Source organism: Carassius carassius, chromosome 47 (assembly GCF_963082965.1).
Source record: "Carassius carassius chromosome 47, fCarCar2.1, whole genome shotgun sequence".
In the NCBI taxonomy this organism is placed as follows: domain Eukaryota; kingdom Metazoa; phylum Chordata; class Actinopteri; order Cypriniformes; family Cyprinidae; genus Carassius; species Carassius carassius.
This window is the reverse complement of record NC_081801.1, coordinates 24,265,562-24,284,556: the sequence shown is the minus strand read 5'-3', so window position 1 is coordinate 24,284,556 and position 18,995 is coordinate 24,265,562. Positions and strand designations below refer to the sequence as shown.

Here is an 18,995-nt window from a genome sequence, read left to right as displayed (position 1 = left end):
GAATGGATCCGTAGTAGAGGGGTAGAGATAGAGTTAGTCCTTAGAGTTAGCATACAGGTAAGACCGTGTTGTGAACGAGACCGGACGTTGACTGAGTGCATGTGTGTGGTATTTGTGGTGCAGAGGTGATTGTTGATGAGGGTCAGGTGGAAGTGATCAGTACTCAGGTGAGGGCGTGCGCTGTGATTGGATGGAGGTGGAACCTGAGACGGAAAAATGGTGTATCACAATTTAAACCCAAATCAGAAAATAATCAAAGAAATGGTCTAAGATATCTATCAAACAACAACCTTTGTAAAAATGCCAAAGGTATCGCCATTTGTATGTTCACTTAGATGATGACAAGCACATTGAAGGTTCCGTCATTTTAAGGACAAATGTCTGGCATGGAAATTATAATTCATACACTCATCACTCATCATACTGTTGTCTGTCAGCATAATTGGATTTGCACCTCCGGACATAAAAAGGCCATGGCTTAGTAAGCTCCTTTGCCTGAAATATTGTGAAGTATCAAGACACCAGTGATATTGTACACTGGAAAAGGAACAATTTAGACAACAAATAGGTAAACATTTCTGTGGGTTTATGAGACACTGGGAGTGTCATACACAAAATCACTGATCTGACATTTCATTCTGCATAAATTGATGTATATTACATAATGAAATTGACAAAATAAAATCTTTACTTTGGTGAATGGTTTGAAAAACTGAAAGTGCTTTTAAAAAGCAGAAAATGTACACATCTGTGCAATTAATTTTACCCCTTCAAGGCAGCAGAGAAGAATTTTTCATTATTAAATAGAAGCATTCTGTCAGGAGTTTCCATGACGAGCAACTCAAAGCACCAGTTTGGGTAAAGTGTTTTTTTTCTTTTTTTTTTTTTTACAACAACACAAGCAACTACTGAGAAACAGTTGGTTTTTGTGGTTCCTGCTGTGTTTGCTTCACTTCCCGATAACACACCCAACCTCAGAGACACCTTTCAGTAAGAGAGAGCCACAAACTGAAGAAAAAACAAGTGAAAATGTGTCATTTGTCACTTTCGAATTTAAGGAGTATACAAAACAAAATAATACAACTTAAGATTCATTGCCTCAGAAAAAGAGATGGTAATCTTTAAGCAACTTTAACAGCATTTGCGATGTGAATTTTTTAAATTCTTTTTTGCAAGATGCAATATTAAAAAGCAATTTTTGCCAACTATCATTCTTTTCTCTTCAGCCTTTATTGGAGGATAATTTGGCAAGCAGTCTGTTGACATTTGTCTTCCTTCGGTCTTCTTTCTGAAGTAGGCCTAGTATCCAAAGCGGAAAATGATGTGTTACCTGGGTGCAAAGACAAGAATAGCCACCTTGGTAACTTTCCACACAAATTTAAAGACCTTAAATACACACATATTCATTTTGGGCAACAAAAAATAAAATAAAAAATACATTCTTGGTTTCCGTTAAGTGTCATCTGTGTTTCGTTTAGTTGCCTGTGTTTGCCTCTTGTACTGTATGCATCCACCTTTTTCCTATGCCTTGTGTTACTTTGTGTGATTTGTTGAAGTAAATTCCATTTAACTGTAAACAATCAGTCAAAGGTTCACTCTAAGAACTCAGTAATAAATAAAACTGGGCACAATGAGGTGACATTATATTCTTCTCACTTTTAAACCATTGAACATTCAAAAGAAATGTAAACACGTAAAAGCATTAGCATATTACTACAACTGGGGCCGTATCGATAAAACTACTGATCTTAGCACTAAGAGTTCTTCCAAATAACAGTAAAAGTTCTTAGCTGTGAGTTTCCTCTTATATCCTGTTCTCAAAGCTTCTGAGACGAGGGCACTATTTCTTAGTTGATAATGAGGTCAACCCGCCCTTTCTCTTAAGATTTCTTTCCATTCCGTAGTTAAAGTTGGTCTCAGCAGCTTTGCGAGCAGGAAACTCTTATAGCTAAGAACCTTTACTGCTATTTAGGAGAACTCAATGTTTTGTGAATATGGCCCCTGATTCATAGTGCATTCAGTGAAATATCCCTGGCATAAACTGTAAATGAAATCACAAATGCACAGTATATGTTTTCTTTTTTTCATAATGATAAACATGAATATAATTTGGGGGTTAATAATCGTTTGAAAAAATACTGAGATTTCAATAGTCTTTGTCCGTTCTAGTAGTATTTAGTGTGGTTTATGCTGTACTTCTCCTGCAGTCTCCTGTGTTTTCTTCTTTATTAATAAAGAATATGATTATTATGAATTTACCTTGTTGTTCATGCGTGTTTACTTGAGTGTAAACAGAGTGAAAACCGCCAAAGGGGATAAATACTTTAGTAGACATAGTATCTGTTGTTTTGGCTTATCATAATGCATGAAGTCCTGAAAATGGATTGAGTTATAATTAATAAATAATACATTTAAAAAGTCTTAAATTACAAAACTGAAAAAAGAGAAGGTTTTTAAACAATATTTACAATAAGTATGCAGGCCCCCAACAGTGTAGCTTTCATTTTGACATCCAGGTCGCTTGGAAACCTCAGCACAAAATCTGCACCTGTGTTTATTACACTGCATGAGAAGGGTTTGATGATCTTGCCAAATGGTTCGTCTGTGGCTGCCCCGTTCAAAGACACCAGCTGTGGTCACAGTGTAAGATGGGTAACTATAACACAGTAAGTATTCAAGCACAGGTAGTCCTCATATACAATATGCTTTCACTGTTATATTTTAGTATAAAAACAGGCCTATGTATGTGTGTGCGCGTGATCTTCGCTGTAGGCATCAGATTTCCCCAGAAGTGTAACACAACCTGAAATCACCTAAATCTAAACCTATGCAATCAAAGTGGGTCAGGAAACAAGGAAAGTGGCTTGATAAGCACAGTGTTAAAATCATAATCATAATAAAAGGTTTATGTGAAGGTTAAAAGGTAAATAATATAAAATTACTTTGGCCAAGTTATTTGGTCATTGAAAGTCAAATTGAAAAGTGAAACTTGTGCATCACCTCAAAGTTCTGATCCACGCAGCAGGTAAGAGGTAAAAATGGTCCTGCGATCTTAACGACTGGTTCACCTCGTTTATTCTCAACTGTGAACTGAGGCAGGCAAACATGCCAGTTTTGTCGAACATGTCCGATGGTAAAGCCTGGTGGGGACTGAACCTCCAGCTAAAATATATATACACAGCATATAATATACTGGACAAACTACTCAAGTGCTAATCGATAGAAGGATAACGTTCATACCTCATGATTGAAGCTGCCGCAAACAAATGGGTGCACCAGTCTGATGACCTCTTTATTAGATTCATTAATAACATTCATTATGAAGGAACGTCCTTGATAGAAATGCCTGTTACAATAATCACTGTCCTCAAGAATACTAAAAAGAACATTCCCGACATTATCCTTGACCTTATATCTGTTGTCAGGCTTTATTCCACAGCAGACTGTAAGAAATAAAAAAAGAGATTAGATTGTTGCTTGTTTGATTTTGCTTTATTTAGAAGTCCAAGCACCAAAGGTACTGGAACTCTAGTTTATTTGTACTCATTTTCTTATTTGTAATAGGGGCCAAGCAACGGAGGTGTGATGTACCTTCTTGCAGTTATAATTATTATTAGTCTTTTTTACACTAAAAGGGTCTAGCCAGCCAAAACCGTCAACCAAATTTGGCAGCATGGTCCCCAATCTCCCCCATACTCAGCTGCATACACACATACCTATAATAAGTACTTTTATGTTTTTGCTCATATCTCCACAAAAATACAGCTACAATCAAAATAATTCAAGTCAAACATAAAATTATTCTAAATGTTTTATAAATCTACTTTTTTGAACTCCTCCTAGACCATTTATCCAATTAATGCCCATTTTTGTATGTATCATCTAGAGACCCTTTTGACAAAAAGTTATCAAAAGAATTTTGATTCATTAAATGGTTTAGAATGTATAGTTTAATAAGTGCATGGAGCCATTGCTAGAAAATTAATTGGCTTATATCTTCTAAATGGTTTGACTAATTAAAATTATTTTGATAGTTTTTTTATCATTTGTGTCTAGAGATGATGTAGGCAAAATTTTGTGAGAATCAGTCAAGTGGTTTAAGGAGAGATCGAAAAAGAAGTTTTTGCCTACTCAAAACGGCAGAGGGACCACAACACTTTGTGCTAAAGTTGCCCACTAGAGGGAACCACGTGGTAAGAAATCTACTATTTTCTATCAGTTTCCATCACTGTGAATTACAAATAAATCCATTTTACAGTGGTAAATGTTTACATAGGTAACTCTAACCCTAATAATATTAATAAATATGCATGTGCTTTATATCCTTAGATATATTTTTTGTCTTCCTTTACATTTAATCTAAATTACCAACTGATGTCTGTGGTTCACATATTCAGTACAATACTCACAGAAGGGATAAGATAACTGATATAGTGTATGCAGATTTTTCGAGGGCTTCAGTGATTTCTCAGGGATCAGCAAAATCAATGCGAATGAAATATGAATGCTCATAAATTTAAATCTGTGTAAATGGTTCAGAATAATTACTAGTAGTAAGGTAGATGCAAAGAATAATTAAAATTTCATAGAAATTAATAAACTTAATCAGTTTGCAAAAGATTTGTACCTTAGTGTAAGGTACAAAAGTGTAGGTACCGCCCCAGTGACAGCTTTTGTACCTTTTTATCTGAGAGTGTAGATTAACTATGCATAACATTCATTACAGTTTCATAAAGTTTAATAAAGGCTAAACAATCTCAGTCTAATCGGTTTCCAAAGAAATCTATGATCTCCAAAATACATTTTTATTTATATATACTTTAGAAAACATTTGTCAAGTTGTCAGACATGACTACATATATTGCGGTCGAGTTAAAATGAAGATACAATATTATTTGTCTGTGTGTGTGTGTGTGTGTGTGTGTGTGTGATCCGGCTATATCTCATTCATGAAATCATGAAATGCTGATCTGAACAAACCTTCATCAAAACATTCATCCGGATGAGGTTCTTTGTAGACAAACAACTGATCAATCTAAAATAAGAATAAAAATAACAGAAAATAACTGCATTTGTTAGAGAAAAATACATATAACAGTGCTTGATGCAAACTTTTCTCCCCAAGGAGCATAAGTGCTCATAAGTAAAAAAAATGTAGGAAAACATTAAAAAACTTGCACAATTATAAATATATATATAATATATTATACATAATATATATATACAAGTAAAATTATTACATTTATCAGAATACAAAAAGTACAGTATTTTTTTTATATTTTTTATTTTACATTGTAGTAAACAAAATATTGTGTTAACAATAAAATATTGAATAACATGTGTTAAATAATGTTCTTAGTAGGGATGCACTAGTACCATGTTTTACTGAATGAATCCGATACTGATACTTTCATTTTTGGTAGCCTGCTTGTCGATACTGAGTACTGATACCTGTATTTTCATTGCGTTTGAAATTCGTTAAAATACTGGGTACAGAAATCAAAAGTACAGTACACAATACATTGCACAGTTCAAATCTGTGCTGCTCGACAAGAGTTTCATTAGATTTGGTGTGAACTCACTAAAAAAAAACTAGTTCAAAGGAATGATTTGATTTCTTGGATGGCCTGATGCTAAGCAAATTAACAGCAAATTTTCATTTTTGGGTGAACTAATGATCCACTGATCAGCAGATGCTGGTGTCTGTTAAAAGATGCTAAGTTTATCACTAAACAATGTATTCACTGGAAAGTGCTAACTTTGATCAGTGCTTCAATAATAGCACAATTAATGTCAATATCCAGATAAATGATCTGAATTCACTATAAGCCACAGCTTCTTGTGGCTTTTTTCTTTAATTAATAATAAACATATCCAGTCTTATCTGACCCAGGTCAAGGACTCCAGATGAAGAGGGCGATATGGAGCTGGACAAGGAACCATTGCAGTGTCCACTAGCGGAGCATAAACAGACTGTATCAACCAGTTTTGTTAAACAAGTTATTACACACTGAGATCTATTGTGTATCCTTGCTGCAAAACATTCACATTCGACTTTTACAAGTTTCATATCTGCAGATTACAACTTCCATGTTCACACTTACAGCTCTTTAACACACTCATGCATATTTTAATGCAATAACTTTTTTTTTTTTACTCAATACACTACATTAAGTTTGCAATTATTCTTTTAAAGTAGGTTATGTAGGTTCTGTTAAAATAAATCTTTTTGAAAGTATGCTGAAGTGCACTTCTTTTTCACAAGGGGTCATATCTTGCTTTGGCTGTAGTCAAATCAACAAACCCGCAGAGATAAACATCCAAACGCACTTACCTGACAACTCCATGTTTGAATTTATCTGCAAAGAGCGAGTAAGTCAATTAATGAAGTTTCGTGTTGATTTTTCTTCTCTTTCATTATTTGTCTGTTGTGAATATATAAATGGTATAAAGACTAAAACTTCACATTCATATTTAAAATACAAAATTAAAACATGATTTCGGATGACTTTATATTGATACATATTCCATAAATACCAGTGAGCTGCAAATCGTCTGATCGGCACATGCACTAATTAGAACAGTTAATGTTTCTCTCATGACAAACAACTTAAGCACCTTTTTTTTCTGCATGATGTTTGTGGTTGAACAAGAGGTTTGACCCACTTTCAGGTTTAGTGACTTCCGGTTTTAACAGGTTGACAATGGCCCATTATTTCTGCTGAGTTAAGTTTATATGCCATAAATAATTGTAGGCATTTTTCCATTAATTTCCCTGATTGCAACTCTGTATATAGCTTTATCAAATTTCTCGAAAATCTTTTTTGGAGATTCTCATTTTCATATGCAGGTGTGTGTCTCTAATTGACACTTTTCACTTCACAGGTCACCTTTACACTTCAGCTGTGTTTGAGTGTCACGGTGTACAACATGTAGAAACTGCTTTTTATTTTAAGGGGTTTGAGCCACTGTGCCCTTCTGGCCAAGCCATGGACTTTCAATGAAATGGCATCATGTAATAAATTATTGGATATTATTCTTACCTAGGCTGCCATCTGCCATTTTCTTTAAAGATGAATTGAAATACAGGGGCTCAATATAAAAAGTGCCAAACCTGTACCTTGATGCTGAAATGGTGCTTCACGACTCGTCACAATTTTTTACAATCACTGTGGCACTAATTTCATAATACCATTATTCAAAACAAATCATTGTGCATTCATATCTTAAAAAAAAAACAAAAACAACTAGCACTTGCTTTGTTTCAAATAACTCATTTATCATGTGGTACTGTTGGAACCAAAAGTTTCACTTTGTAGTTGTCCATGCATGTCATTAAATACTGCAGTAAAAAAAAAGTTGCAGATTTGTCCACAGCTCCATCCCTCTCTAAATAAACGTTTGGTAAAGTTCATTACTAATGAAATAAATGTTGGGGTAAAACAAACCTGAACATTCCCAGTCATCAAATTGCTTAACTCTGCATTTCGTTTTCGTCACGTGCCTTTTCTGTATGCATGCAATAGTCTGCAAGCTTATGCTTCCACAACGCTGAAAGATTTGTCATTGTCCAAGATGTGTTGCCCAGTGTCTTTAAGGTGAATATTATTTCTTGCCCAAACCAAACTGACCACAGCCAACTTTTGTTAATTTGTCAGTCAGAATTTTGCCTCTGCCTCCCGTATTTTCTCTATTCTACAGGGAAAATTACAGTAAGAACACATTTAGTCACATCAAATACTCTTTTGTACTCATTGGCATTTTTGTTGTTTATGTTTTATTCCTTTATTTGCATTTTTTTACAATCATTTTTGCATTAATATCATAATCTTCAGGTCATTTTTCAAAACTGTAAACACATAATCCACAGCTGATGATCAAAATGCATTTAACACATTTTCCAAATGCTTGGATACAGTACACATGAACCTAATATAATTTGTTCATTGAACTAAAATCACCTGTTCAAAATGATACAAAGGGATAGCTCACCCAAAACTTCAAATGAGCCCATGATAGACTCACCATCAGGGCATATGCTTCTCTTGTGCTATGCTAATCCCTGCAAAAATAATAAAGGAGTAGTCTGCTCATTATTCCAACAGGATATGTTATCTGTTGATGCTTATTGGACTAATGCAGGCTTAATTCTGTGGAAAAAAATAAATAATAATAATAATTATGGATGCTTCCACATGTTTTTTTTCACTTACCTAACAAAGTAACAGAGATTTCTTACAAAATAATTTACAAGTAATACCCTGCAAACTATTAGATGAAAAAAAATGTCCTCCAGTATTTTCTCCAGTTGCTCCTTTTGTGATGATTCTGTTGAAACTGTGGTCCATCTTTTTTTTTTCACTTGTCCATTTACCAAAACATTTTGATAAGATATTTTAGTATTCTGAATTAAATTTATGATGAATGTGTATTGTTTTGAAAGGATGAAGTGCTGTTTTTCCCCAATTTTAAATTCAATTTATCCGACATAATACAGCTAAGATGGCAATTTATCCGAATATATCCTAATACACAGCTTAATAATAAATAATAATATCTGGAAATTATCATCTCAAAAACTATTACAGTACATAGCGCTGCACACATCTATTGCTGCACAGCCTTCTAGTGGTTAAACAATGGATTATATTTAGATTTTTTTCCCCCCACCAGATGGCACCAATCTGGCACCAATATATATATATATATATATATAGCCTATATATCAATAAAAAAAGTTAAATGTAATGATGTTTTATTTAATGATGTAATGATGTACTCTGCTTGACTGAAACCTGGCTAAAACCAAATGATTATTTTGGTCTAAATGAGTCTACTCCACCAAACTACTGTTATAAGCATGAGCCCCGTCAGACTGGTAGTGGCTGAGGTGTTGCAACAATATATAGTGATATTCTCAATGTTACCCAGAAAACAGGATACAGGTTTAACTCTTTTGAAATACTTCTGCTAAATGTTACACTGTCAGACATGCAAAAGAAATCTAATGTATCTCTTGCTCTGGCTACTGTGTATAGACCACCAGGGCCGTATACAGAATTCCTAAAAGAATTTGCAGATTTCCTCTCAGACCTTCTAGTTACAGTTGATAAGGCGCTAATCATGGGAGATTTTAATATTCACGTTGATAATGCAAATGATACATTAGGACTTGCGTTTACTGACCTAATAAACTCCTTTGGAGTCAAGCAAAATGTCACCGGGCCCACTCATCGTTTTAATCATACACTAGATCTAATTATATCGCATGGAATCGATCTTACTGCTATAGATATTGTACCCCAATGTGATGATATTACAGACCATTTCCTTGTGTCGTGCATGCTGCGTATAACTGATATTAACTATATGTCTCAGCGTTACCGTCTGGGCAGAACTATTGTTCCAGCCACCAAAGACAGATTCGCAAATAACCTGCCTGATCTATCTCAACTGCTATTTGTACCCAAAAATACACATGAATTAGACGAAATTACTGACAACATGGGCACTATTTTCTCTAATACATTAGAAGCTGTTGCCCCCATCAAATTGAAAAAGGTTAGAGAAAAACGTACTGTGCCATGGTATAACAGTAATACTCACTCTCTCAAGAAGGTAACTCGTAGTCTTGAACGCAAATGGAGAAAAACTAACTTGGAAGTTTTTAAAATTGCATGGAAAAACAGTATGTCCAGCTACAGACAGGCTCTAAAAACTGCTAGGGCAGACCATATCCACAAACTCATTGAAAATAACCAAAACAATCCAAGGTTTTTATTTAGCACAGTGGCTAAATTAACAAATTACCAGACGCCACCTGATTCAAATATTCCACCAACGTTAAATAGTAATGACTTTATGAATTTCTTCACTGATAAAATAGATAACATTAGAAATACAATAGCGAATGTAGATTCTACAGCGTCTAACACTTCAGTTTCATCCATCGCACCCAAAGATAAACTGCAGTGCTTTACAAATATAGGACAGGAAGAGCTAAATAAACTTATCAGTGTATCTAAACCAACAACATGTTTATTAGATCCTGTACCCACTAAATTACTAAAAGAGCTGTTACCTGTAGCCGAAGAACCGCTTCTCAATATCATTAACTCGTCGTTATCTTTAGGTCACGTCCCAAAACCATTCAAGCTGGCGGTTATCAAGCCTCTTATTAAGAAACCAAAACTGGATCCTAGTGTACTGGCAAATTATAGGCCTATTTCAAATCTTCTATTTATGTCTAAAATTTTAGAAAAAGTTGTGTCTGCTCAATTGAGCACCTTCCTGCATAAAAATGATCTGTATGAAGAATTTCAGTCAGGTTTTAGGCCCCACCATAGCACAGAAACTGCACTTGTTAAAATTACAAATGACCTGCTTCTTGCGTCAGATCAAGGCTGCATCTCATTTCTAGTCTTACTTGATCTTAGTGCTGCGTTCGACACCATAGATCATGACATACTCATAGATCGATTACAAAACTATACAGGTATTCAAGGGCAGGCTCTAAGATGGTTTAGATCCTACCTGTCCGATCGCTACCATTTTGTTTACTTAAATGGGGTGTCATCTCATTTATCATCAGTAAAATATGGAGTGCCACAAGGATCCGTCCTAGGTCCCCTTCTATTTTCAATATACATGTTGCCCCTTGGTAATATTATTAGAAAATACGGAATAAGCTTCCACTGTTATGCTGATGATACTCAGCTATATATTTCAACGAGACCAGATGAAACTTCCCAATTATCTAAGCTAACAGAGTGTGTTAAAAATGTAAAAGATTGGATGACAAATAATTTTCTCCAATTAAATTCGGATAAGACAGAGATATTAATTATTGGACCAAAAAACACCACACAGAATCTTGTAGATTACAATCTGCAACTAGACGGATGTACTGTTACTTCCTCTACAGTCAGAAATCTGGGTGTTATATTAGACAGCAATTTGTCTTTTGAAAATCATATTTCCAATGTTACAAAAACTGCATTCTTCCATCTTAGAAACATTGCCAAGCTACGAAACATGTTATCTGTTTCTGATGCAGAAAAGCTAGTTCATGCTTTCATGACCTCTAGACTGGACTATTGTAATGCATTTCTAGGTGGTTGTCCTGCTTCTTCAATAAACAAGCTACAGGTAGTCCAAAATGCAGCAGCTAGAGTCCTTACCAGGTCAAGAAAATATGATCATATTACCCCAATTTTACAGTCTCTGCACTGGCTACCTATTAAGTTCCGTATCTGTTACAAATTATCATTACTTACCTATAAGGCCCTAAATGGTTTAGCTCCTGCGTACCTAACTAGCCTTCTACCACACTACAACCCATCACGCACCCTAAGGTCACAAAACGCTGGACTTTTGGTAGTTCCTAGGATAGCAAAGTCCACTAAAGGAGGTAGAGCTTTTTCACATTTGGCTCCCAAACTCTGGAATAGCCTTCCTGATAATGTTCGGGGTTCAGACACACTCTCTCTGTTTAAATCTAGATTAAAAACGCATCTCTTTCGCCAAGCATTCGAATAATGTATCTCTTAAATTGTGAGTGTAGTTGCATCTGCATTTTTATTCTTTAGCTTGGGTTAAACTAATTTTACTTTGTTGGATCAGCAGCTATGCTAATGATGTCTCTATTTTGTTTCTATGTTTTGCCACGGGATTTACATCCCGTGGTAACTAGGATTTACACAAGCTCCAGTCTGGATCCAGAACACCTGAGAAGAGATGATGCTGACCCTCAGAGGACCCCAGATGATCCTAACCTTGAATCAACAAACAGAACTAACAATTATTGCTACATGTGTGACTGCATCATATAATTACTATTAATTAATAATATTGATAGTTCATCATCTAGCTGACTACGTCTTGTATTATTATTATTATTTTTATTTTTCTAAAATCCTGTCAAACGTGCACAAACTACTAGCTACTACTAAATATTGTAGAAACATAATTTTCTGTAAAGTTGCTTTGTAACGATTTGTATTGTAAAAAGCGCTATACAAATAAACTTGAATTGAATTGAATTGAATTTATTAACAAATTTTGGGAATAAGTATTAGGATAGGAATATTTACATAAATCTTGACCTCATTTAGTGAAAGATACAACTACTTAAAAAATTACGTTTAAAATACCCCCGCCCCATCAAGTAGCCTGTTTACTTTTTTAAATTTATTTTTCTCCCTTAATTTTTTAATTTATTTTATTTTACTTAATATACTATTAAAGAGAAAATAAAGGTCACGAGTTTCTGTTGGATACTGGACCAATTCATGGCTGTCTGTGGTCTCTGATTTTACATGCAACTCAATCTATGCAACGCTCACCAAGAAATGACTAATGCTTTCTCAGTGCTTTAACTCTCTATGTAACTTTGTCGTCAGCATTTTCAAATGTCAGATAGTTCCGTTTCATTATGGCAGTAGCCTGTAGTTTGTGTTGCCATATGTTTGTATTTTGCTGCTTTCATAAAACATGTATTCTAAATAATGTACTTTTCCCCATTTACATGAATAATAATAATAATAATAATCATAATTAAAATGATATAATATCTTTCTAGGTTTTCCATTGCCTGTGAACCGTGGGTGTGTGCATTTAGACAGTGTGAGGACAGAAGGGTTTCCTGGCGAGTTTGGAAATAAATAAAAAACGGGCTTGATGCTGGGTCATGGTGATCTCTAACGGCTTCGTTCTCTCTCCATTAGGTTGAAGGATGACAAGACAATAAATGGATTTATGCGTCTTGGCGTATAACAAGTGCGGGATATCAGTGTCCCTAGCTCGGCGCCGTGATAACGTAGTTAGTGAATAGGGAGAAATGCGTATGGCACGCAGGAATCTGTCGTAAACTACGTCCTGGGCTCTGTACTCCGGCGTGAAAGTAGAGAATTCTAGTCCGAGTGCTTCAGATGAACGCATAGGATATTTTCTCCACTGCAACCGAGCTAATGTTAGCAGCTGTGCGCGGAACATTGCGCGAGACCGGAGGAACCACTTCTGACGGAGGCCGTGCTGAAAATGTACCCGAATAATCAGCTGACAGCGCTCCGATCCGTCGAAGGAAAACTTTTGGGTTTAGTTTCCACGGCGGGCGTGCAGTGAAGGGGGTCGTGCGGCTAACGGGGTCCCGAGGGCCGGTGTGAAGCGTGGAGCCGTGGCTGGTATGAACCGCATCGACTGAACGCTTCTCGGGTCGGCTAATGTTCATGGGTCCTGCGTACTCGAGATCCCTACTGCCTCAGAGCGAGACCTGAATCCAACGGGCCACACATTTGTCTAGCTTGACTGTAATTTCATGTATGGATGGACGCGTGCATGCTTTGACAGAGTTCTGCGTGCATCGCTGCAGTTGGCACAGTGCGTCCCAAGGAGGGGCTGTTACTCTAACAAATATACATTGGCTCTGTCGAAGCGTTTAATTAGCGGAGGCTCGCGGCTGCCTGTCTGCCTAAGAACATTACGTAAGGCTGCAGCGTACGCTACGTCTTTTCAAAGGAAAATTATTTGGTGACATTGCAGTCTCTCTCGGTGAAATATAACGTACGCTCCGCTGGGTTATTACGTCTGTCAAAGGAAGGGAAGGTGGAGCACCGTCCGTCGTACGTGCTGACGCAGTGGGATTTCTACGCTAGGTCTGCGTGTCGGCCCGCCCTTCCCGCGGTGACGGTGATGGGTCGGAAGCGGTGTGTCGGTGCAGATTGTTCGAAGATGGCGGCCGGGTGCTGCGGGGTGAAGAAGCAGAAGTTGTCGGGATCCCCCGGAGCGGGGGGTCCCGGCGGGGCGGGGAGCGGAGTAGCCGGGACCGGACATTGTGGATCGGAATTGGGAATCGGGTCGTCGTCGAGTGTTGTGGCCGGGAACGTGACTCGGGTGAACGGCCTGGGGGGTCCGGGGGTTAGTAGTAGCAACAACACCAATGCTCTGTCCCCAACCCCAGGAGGATACAACTCCACCGGCCTCTCCCCGACTCTCAGCCCCGGCTCCGGAGCCAGGAAAATGGTCGTTTCGGCGGAGATGTGTTGCTTTTGCTTCGACGTACTTTATTGCCATCTCTACGGATACCAGCCTCCTCGAACACCCAGGTTTACAAACGACCCCTAGTAAGTAACACTAGCAAGATGGCTAGCTATTTTGACCTGCTTTGCTACAACAACAGACGGTCCTGTTCTCTGTGCTCGAACCAGTACGTTACGCTTAAAGTCTTGGTGTTCTTGGGGAAAGTTTTGATGATGCCCCTACTGCACTATTGTCATGATAATTATTTTGTTTTATGTCCGTACACACCTAACGTTAATACAGTAATTAATAGTTTACTTGCTAATCCAAACCCTCTCTAAAAAAAAAAAAACATACTGTCATGTATCCAAACTCAAGTTTCTAATAATAATATAATAAATACTCGTAACTTAAGTGTAATTATTTAATTGTTAATTAATCGTCAAAATTACTGGAATCAGCACGTTACGTTACATATTTGTTAAATCAATCTGATATGGTTTTTTTTAGATGTGTAGTTTCGAAGACAGAGTTGAATTAATCTGTCTTTAATGCGCTCGTTAATTGAGCATTTTTTCTCTCTGAAAGAGATTAAATGGGTGTTAGCCTCCTCTTTAAGCTTCTCTGCAAGCTAATATGCTAACCAACGCTAGCCGTCAAACACGATTCTCATTCGCCGAATATTTTCCTTTTTCAATGTATTAGCTCTTAGTTATCTATCTTTACCTATTTAGTTAGATTTTTACAGAAAACACCAAGTGATATTTCGTTTCGATTCAATTTGAAGCTGCTGCTTATGGTTAGCTTTAGTGAGCTAGTAAGCTAACAAAGCGCAAGAGTTGTTTACTTTTCCCCCAGATAATTCGTTGGAAACCTCTCAAAGTACTGTTCGTTCAATTTGCAGTCACACGTTGCGCAACTTGTACCAATGCGAAGGTACAATGATGCAATGGTATCAGGACACGAAATAATATTTAACTCGCATGTTAAGTGTTAAATCTACAACGGTTTAATATTCTGCTATTCTGTCGCTCGCTAAACACCGACTCTTTGACATCTGGGACTCTTTCAGGTAAGCGTTCTCAATGTGTTGTAAATGATTATGTATTTGTGTGATGAAACAAAGCGATTTTCTCAAGCCACAGATTGAGTGCTGGGTTTTAAGATAGTTCTTTATCTTATCCGGTTAGTCAAGGCTCGTCGAAGAGGCAATGAATGAATGTCTTCACTGCAGTTCCTTCCTCTGATTATAGTAACACTGCCCCTATGTGTACTGTGCACATAAATGCAGATATTTAGGCAATGCATACACGCATATAACGCTGTTTTGTTAACACAGTGGTGTTGGTCATTTACATTACATTAATAAATGACAGCTGAACATGATTAAATGTAAAGATGTAAAACACAAAGCAGGAAATAGTAATGAAGACCAAGTTCCAGTGAAATGCTGCTTCTTCAGGATCCTCTATGATGATGTGATATACACAACTGAGCTAAGAGTTACACTGTCTCTATTTGTGTAAAAACGATTGTTTATGAAGACCAAAAAAATGGACAGAATGTGAGGCCTTCACAATATTAAAAATAAAAAGTGTATTTGAAGTCATGGGGTAAATATCACTTCATACATAAATTTAACAAAAATTACACACTGAACACAGGTATAATTCAACCAAAAAGTTCAGGATCAGTGTTGAGAAGGTTCCTTTGTGGAAAGATGAAGGGACTGCAATTAAGAGCTGTATTGGGGCCTTCACAGAAAGAAGTGTGATCTAAAACAACATCTAACATATCATTGAAAACATTTCAAATGCACCATTTGTTGATTTTCATTGTTTTATTCTCAATATTTAGTGACAGACTCAAATGCAGTATATTTTCACTTGCTGGTATAACATTTTATAATGATATGGGCCGTCATAATCAGGATTACTTTACCTGAAATGTGTAAATGTGTCCAACCCAGGGGATAATGTCACAACAGGAGAGAAATGCTGGACCTTAAAGTATTTTATTGCTACCTGACGTCAAACATTCATTTATCATTCTTGCAGTAACCATAAAAATGCTCACCTCCACCTTGATCCTTAAGGATTTTATATGACTTTCTTCTACATAAATGCCTCATGAAATGCAATTCATTTCAAACGCAAATTGACAGGAACACTGTGGAATTTATTACAACTCAGACATAAAAGGAAAGGCTAATGTATTCTGTTGGTTTAACGCCAATTAAGTAACCTGGAAAAACTTGTCATTCAACGCTATCTCTGGCTTGGGGTGGATCGATGATACACCCGCATATCATTGTGACAGTTACCCCTCTTATAAGTTTGGCAGTTTCACATCCTGCCACTAGAGGTTGTTATATTGGGGAAGTGTTTATATTAGACATCAAGGGGGCTGCTAGGAAGCATGGTCAGAGAAGCATTTTGCAAATGGACATTTAAGTAAAGAGCATTTTTCAAAAGGTTAACTGAAGTGTTATGTTTGTTTCTGAAATAAAAAATACTTAATTTGTTTGGAGCTTGCACACAACCTTTAAGACACTTTAATGTAGGGTTGTAAAGAACTAAAAGGTCTTAAAAAGACTGAGGAAGTGGTGATAGGATTTCACCACATGCCTTACCAGAGTTCTATTTCTTTTGTCCTTCTGTGGATTTTCCAGAGTTGAGAACCTGCCCAGTTGGAATATTCTTGGTTTAGTGTGTGTAATGGATAGTTCTAATTGATTTAGTGTACACAGAGGGTGTGTTGTGGGGTGTTTTTGCAACATGAAGGAGTGTTTCCAAGTAACTGTCAGTGATCCTCTGCTAGTTCTTGTTGTTTCTGTGACTGCTGTGGCTTTAGTCTGAGTCTGACACTTGTTCTTTTATGAGCCCTATGAAAATACTACCTCAGACCTCTTGTCTTTGGTCTCTGTCCATAATTTATATGGCCATGTGCCTGTTTAGCTCAGTGTCTCCATGACATGGCTGTATTTTCAATCAAATGTCTTTCCAGTTTTCCAGACTTACACAAAGGTTGTCAGTTACAAATAAATAATTTGACACTGTTAACAATCAGTGAAAGGTTCATTGTATGAATGCAATTGTACAGTGAGTTGATGAGTTGATAGAGATTTAATTTTTTGTCCTTATTTCTCACCCCTATAACGAGATTGCGTTTATGCAACAATAGGCTCCACTCTTTCCATCCAATGAATCATGTTCAGGGACACATGCTGCTATTCTTAGATTTTTCTGAGATTTCAAGTGGTTTCTTTTTTTTGTTTTAAATGTTAAATGGGTAAAAATAACATTTAGGTATTTATCAGCATATTTGTGTATATGTAAACATGCTCATATTTTTCCAGAGCATTAAAAGACTGTTGCCAGTTTGTTCCTGGCCAAAGGGCTTAGTCCTTAAATTTCCACCATGATCAACTGATACTCAACTTTAAACAGTGGCCTAAATTTTTTATATCATGGGAGCAGTTAATTATTGACCGCGACCTCAGGCCGTATAATTGTTAATCCTTGTTCTCATTAACTCCATTTTAATGTTAAAGGTGAGATTGGAAGTCTTAGACTGCTAGGATTGTAACCATTGGATTCTGTATATGTTTAGAGAAGAATGTTTGCGTCCAGCACCTACACTTTATATTACGTTCCAGAGCAAGAGAAAAGAAAACAAACGTAATGCTTTAACATCAAAATATTGCCTAAAGAAGATGTGTCAACCTTCTATGTACACCTTGGCAATTGAATCGCCATTGGCTAGTGCATTTTTTTAGTTTACTCACCAGACCGATATACTGAATATCTGAAAGTACACTCTTAACATCAGTCTGTGAAGCAGTATAATATGATAATCAAGTATTATTTAATGATAGAACTTTAGTAATTAGAATTAAAACTTGGTTACCATGTATGAATGCATAGGTATTTTAACGGGACTGGTGGTGATATATTCGTCGACCACTACTTAGGACACCAGTGAAGTACAAAGCTTACAAAATAATTGGTTAGCAGCCAAATGTTACACTGTGACCATTAGGGGTGGGAATCTATGGGTATCTCATGATTCGATTACGAGTCAGAGGCCCACGATCAGATTTGATTACGATGCATCGATGCATCACCATGTTGTCATACATCCTGTACATCTATTAGGGATGGGAATCTTCAGGAGCTTCATGACCCGATCCAATTCCGATTCTGGGAGTTATGATCCAATTCCAAAACAATTCTTGATCTATATTTTTTTTTCCCCAATTAATTATTCTGCTCCGCAAATAATCTTTACAACTTTACATCTTACATTATCTTTTTTCCTCAGCATTATTGCCGTTTGATTATTACTGATGAGATCATAGAAAGTGGCCACTTTAACAGGTTGCATTCGCACTAATGCACAGATCTATTTCGATATCAGATGTTTTGTCCTGCTCTGAAAACATAACTGACTGTGAGTACATCAATTTCATATAAAGTATTTGAAAATGCAAGTGCATTTAACCGCAGCCGAAACTGAGCTTCAGGACAACAAACACAAAGCGCATGTGAAAGTCTGTCAGTGTGTGAGTTTCGTGCATCTACTAGCACTGAATTCCAAATGACATAAATGAAAGCATATCTAAAGTAAAACATGGCGGGTGGAAGCACAGACTGTCAAGCGATGTGCAAGTATCTCACAGCACAAATTCTGTGCATTGAAGCCATCCGCATCTTTAGCGTGCACACTTGCCATATGCGGGAAAAATAAACAAGCTCAGAATTGATTCTGAAATGTTCAGAATCTATTCAGAATTGTTGAAGAGAGAATTACGATGCATCGGAGAATCGATTTTTTTTCTCCCACCCCTAGTGATCATGTAAACATTTGGATTTATGCCGAACAGAAACATAAATTAGAATTCTGTTTGCGCGCTGGGATCTCATTGTTACAGAAAGCATTGTTAGCCAATTTCTTTTTCAGTCTGATCAAGTAATTTG

At 36.7% G+C, this 18,995-nt stretch overlaps 2 protein-coding genes across 2 annotated transcripts in view; one reads left to right on the top strand and one right to left on the bottom strand.

Moving 5' to 3' along the window:
• Nucleotides 1–1,162: 1,162 nt before the first annotated feature.
• On the bottom strand, nt 1,163–6,403 carry LOC132130629 (phospholipid scramblase 2). Its single transcript, XM_059542402.1, has 7 exons — nt 6,335–6,403; nt 5,890–5,954; nt 4,981–5,035; nt 3,241–3,443; nt 3,001–3,162; nt 2,469–2,630; nt 1,163–2,373 (listed from the first exon to the last, which is right to left on the bottom strand). Exons 1-7 carry the CDS (start codon nt 6,345–6,347, stop codon nt 2,278–2,280), a joined length of 756 nt encoding a protein of 251 aa, XP_059398385.1. The 5' UTR covers nt 6,348–6,403; the 3' UTR covers nt 1,163–2,277.
• A 6,509-nt stretch (nt 6,404–12,912) lies between these two features.
• Nucleotides 12,913–18,995, top strand: part of ammecr1 (AMMECR nuclear protein 1) — a 32,520-nt gene continuing 26,437 nt past the window's right edge. Inside the window, exon 1 of the mRNA XM_059542110.1 lies at nt 12,913–14,120. Within this exon, the coding sequence (XP_059398093.1) occupies nt 13,690–14,120 (431 nt within the window). The 5' untranslated portion in view covers nt 12,913–13,689. The remainder of the gene's footprint in view (nt 14,121–18,995) is intronic.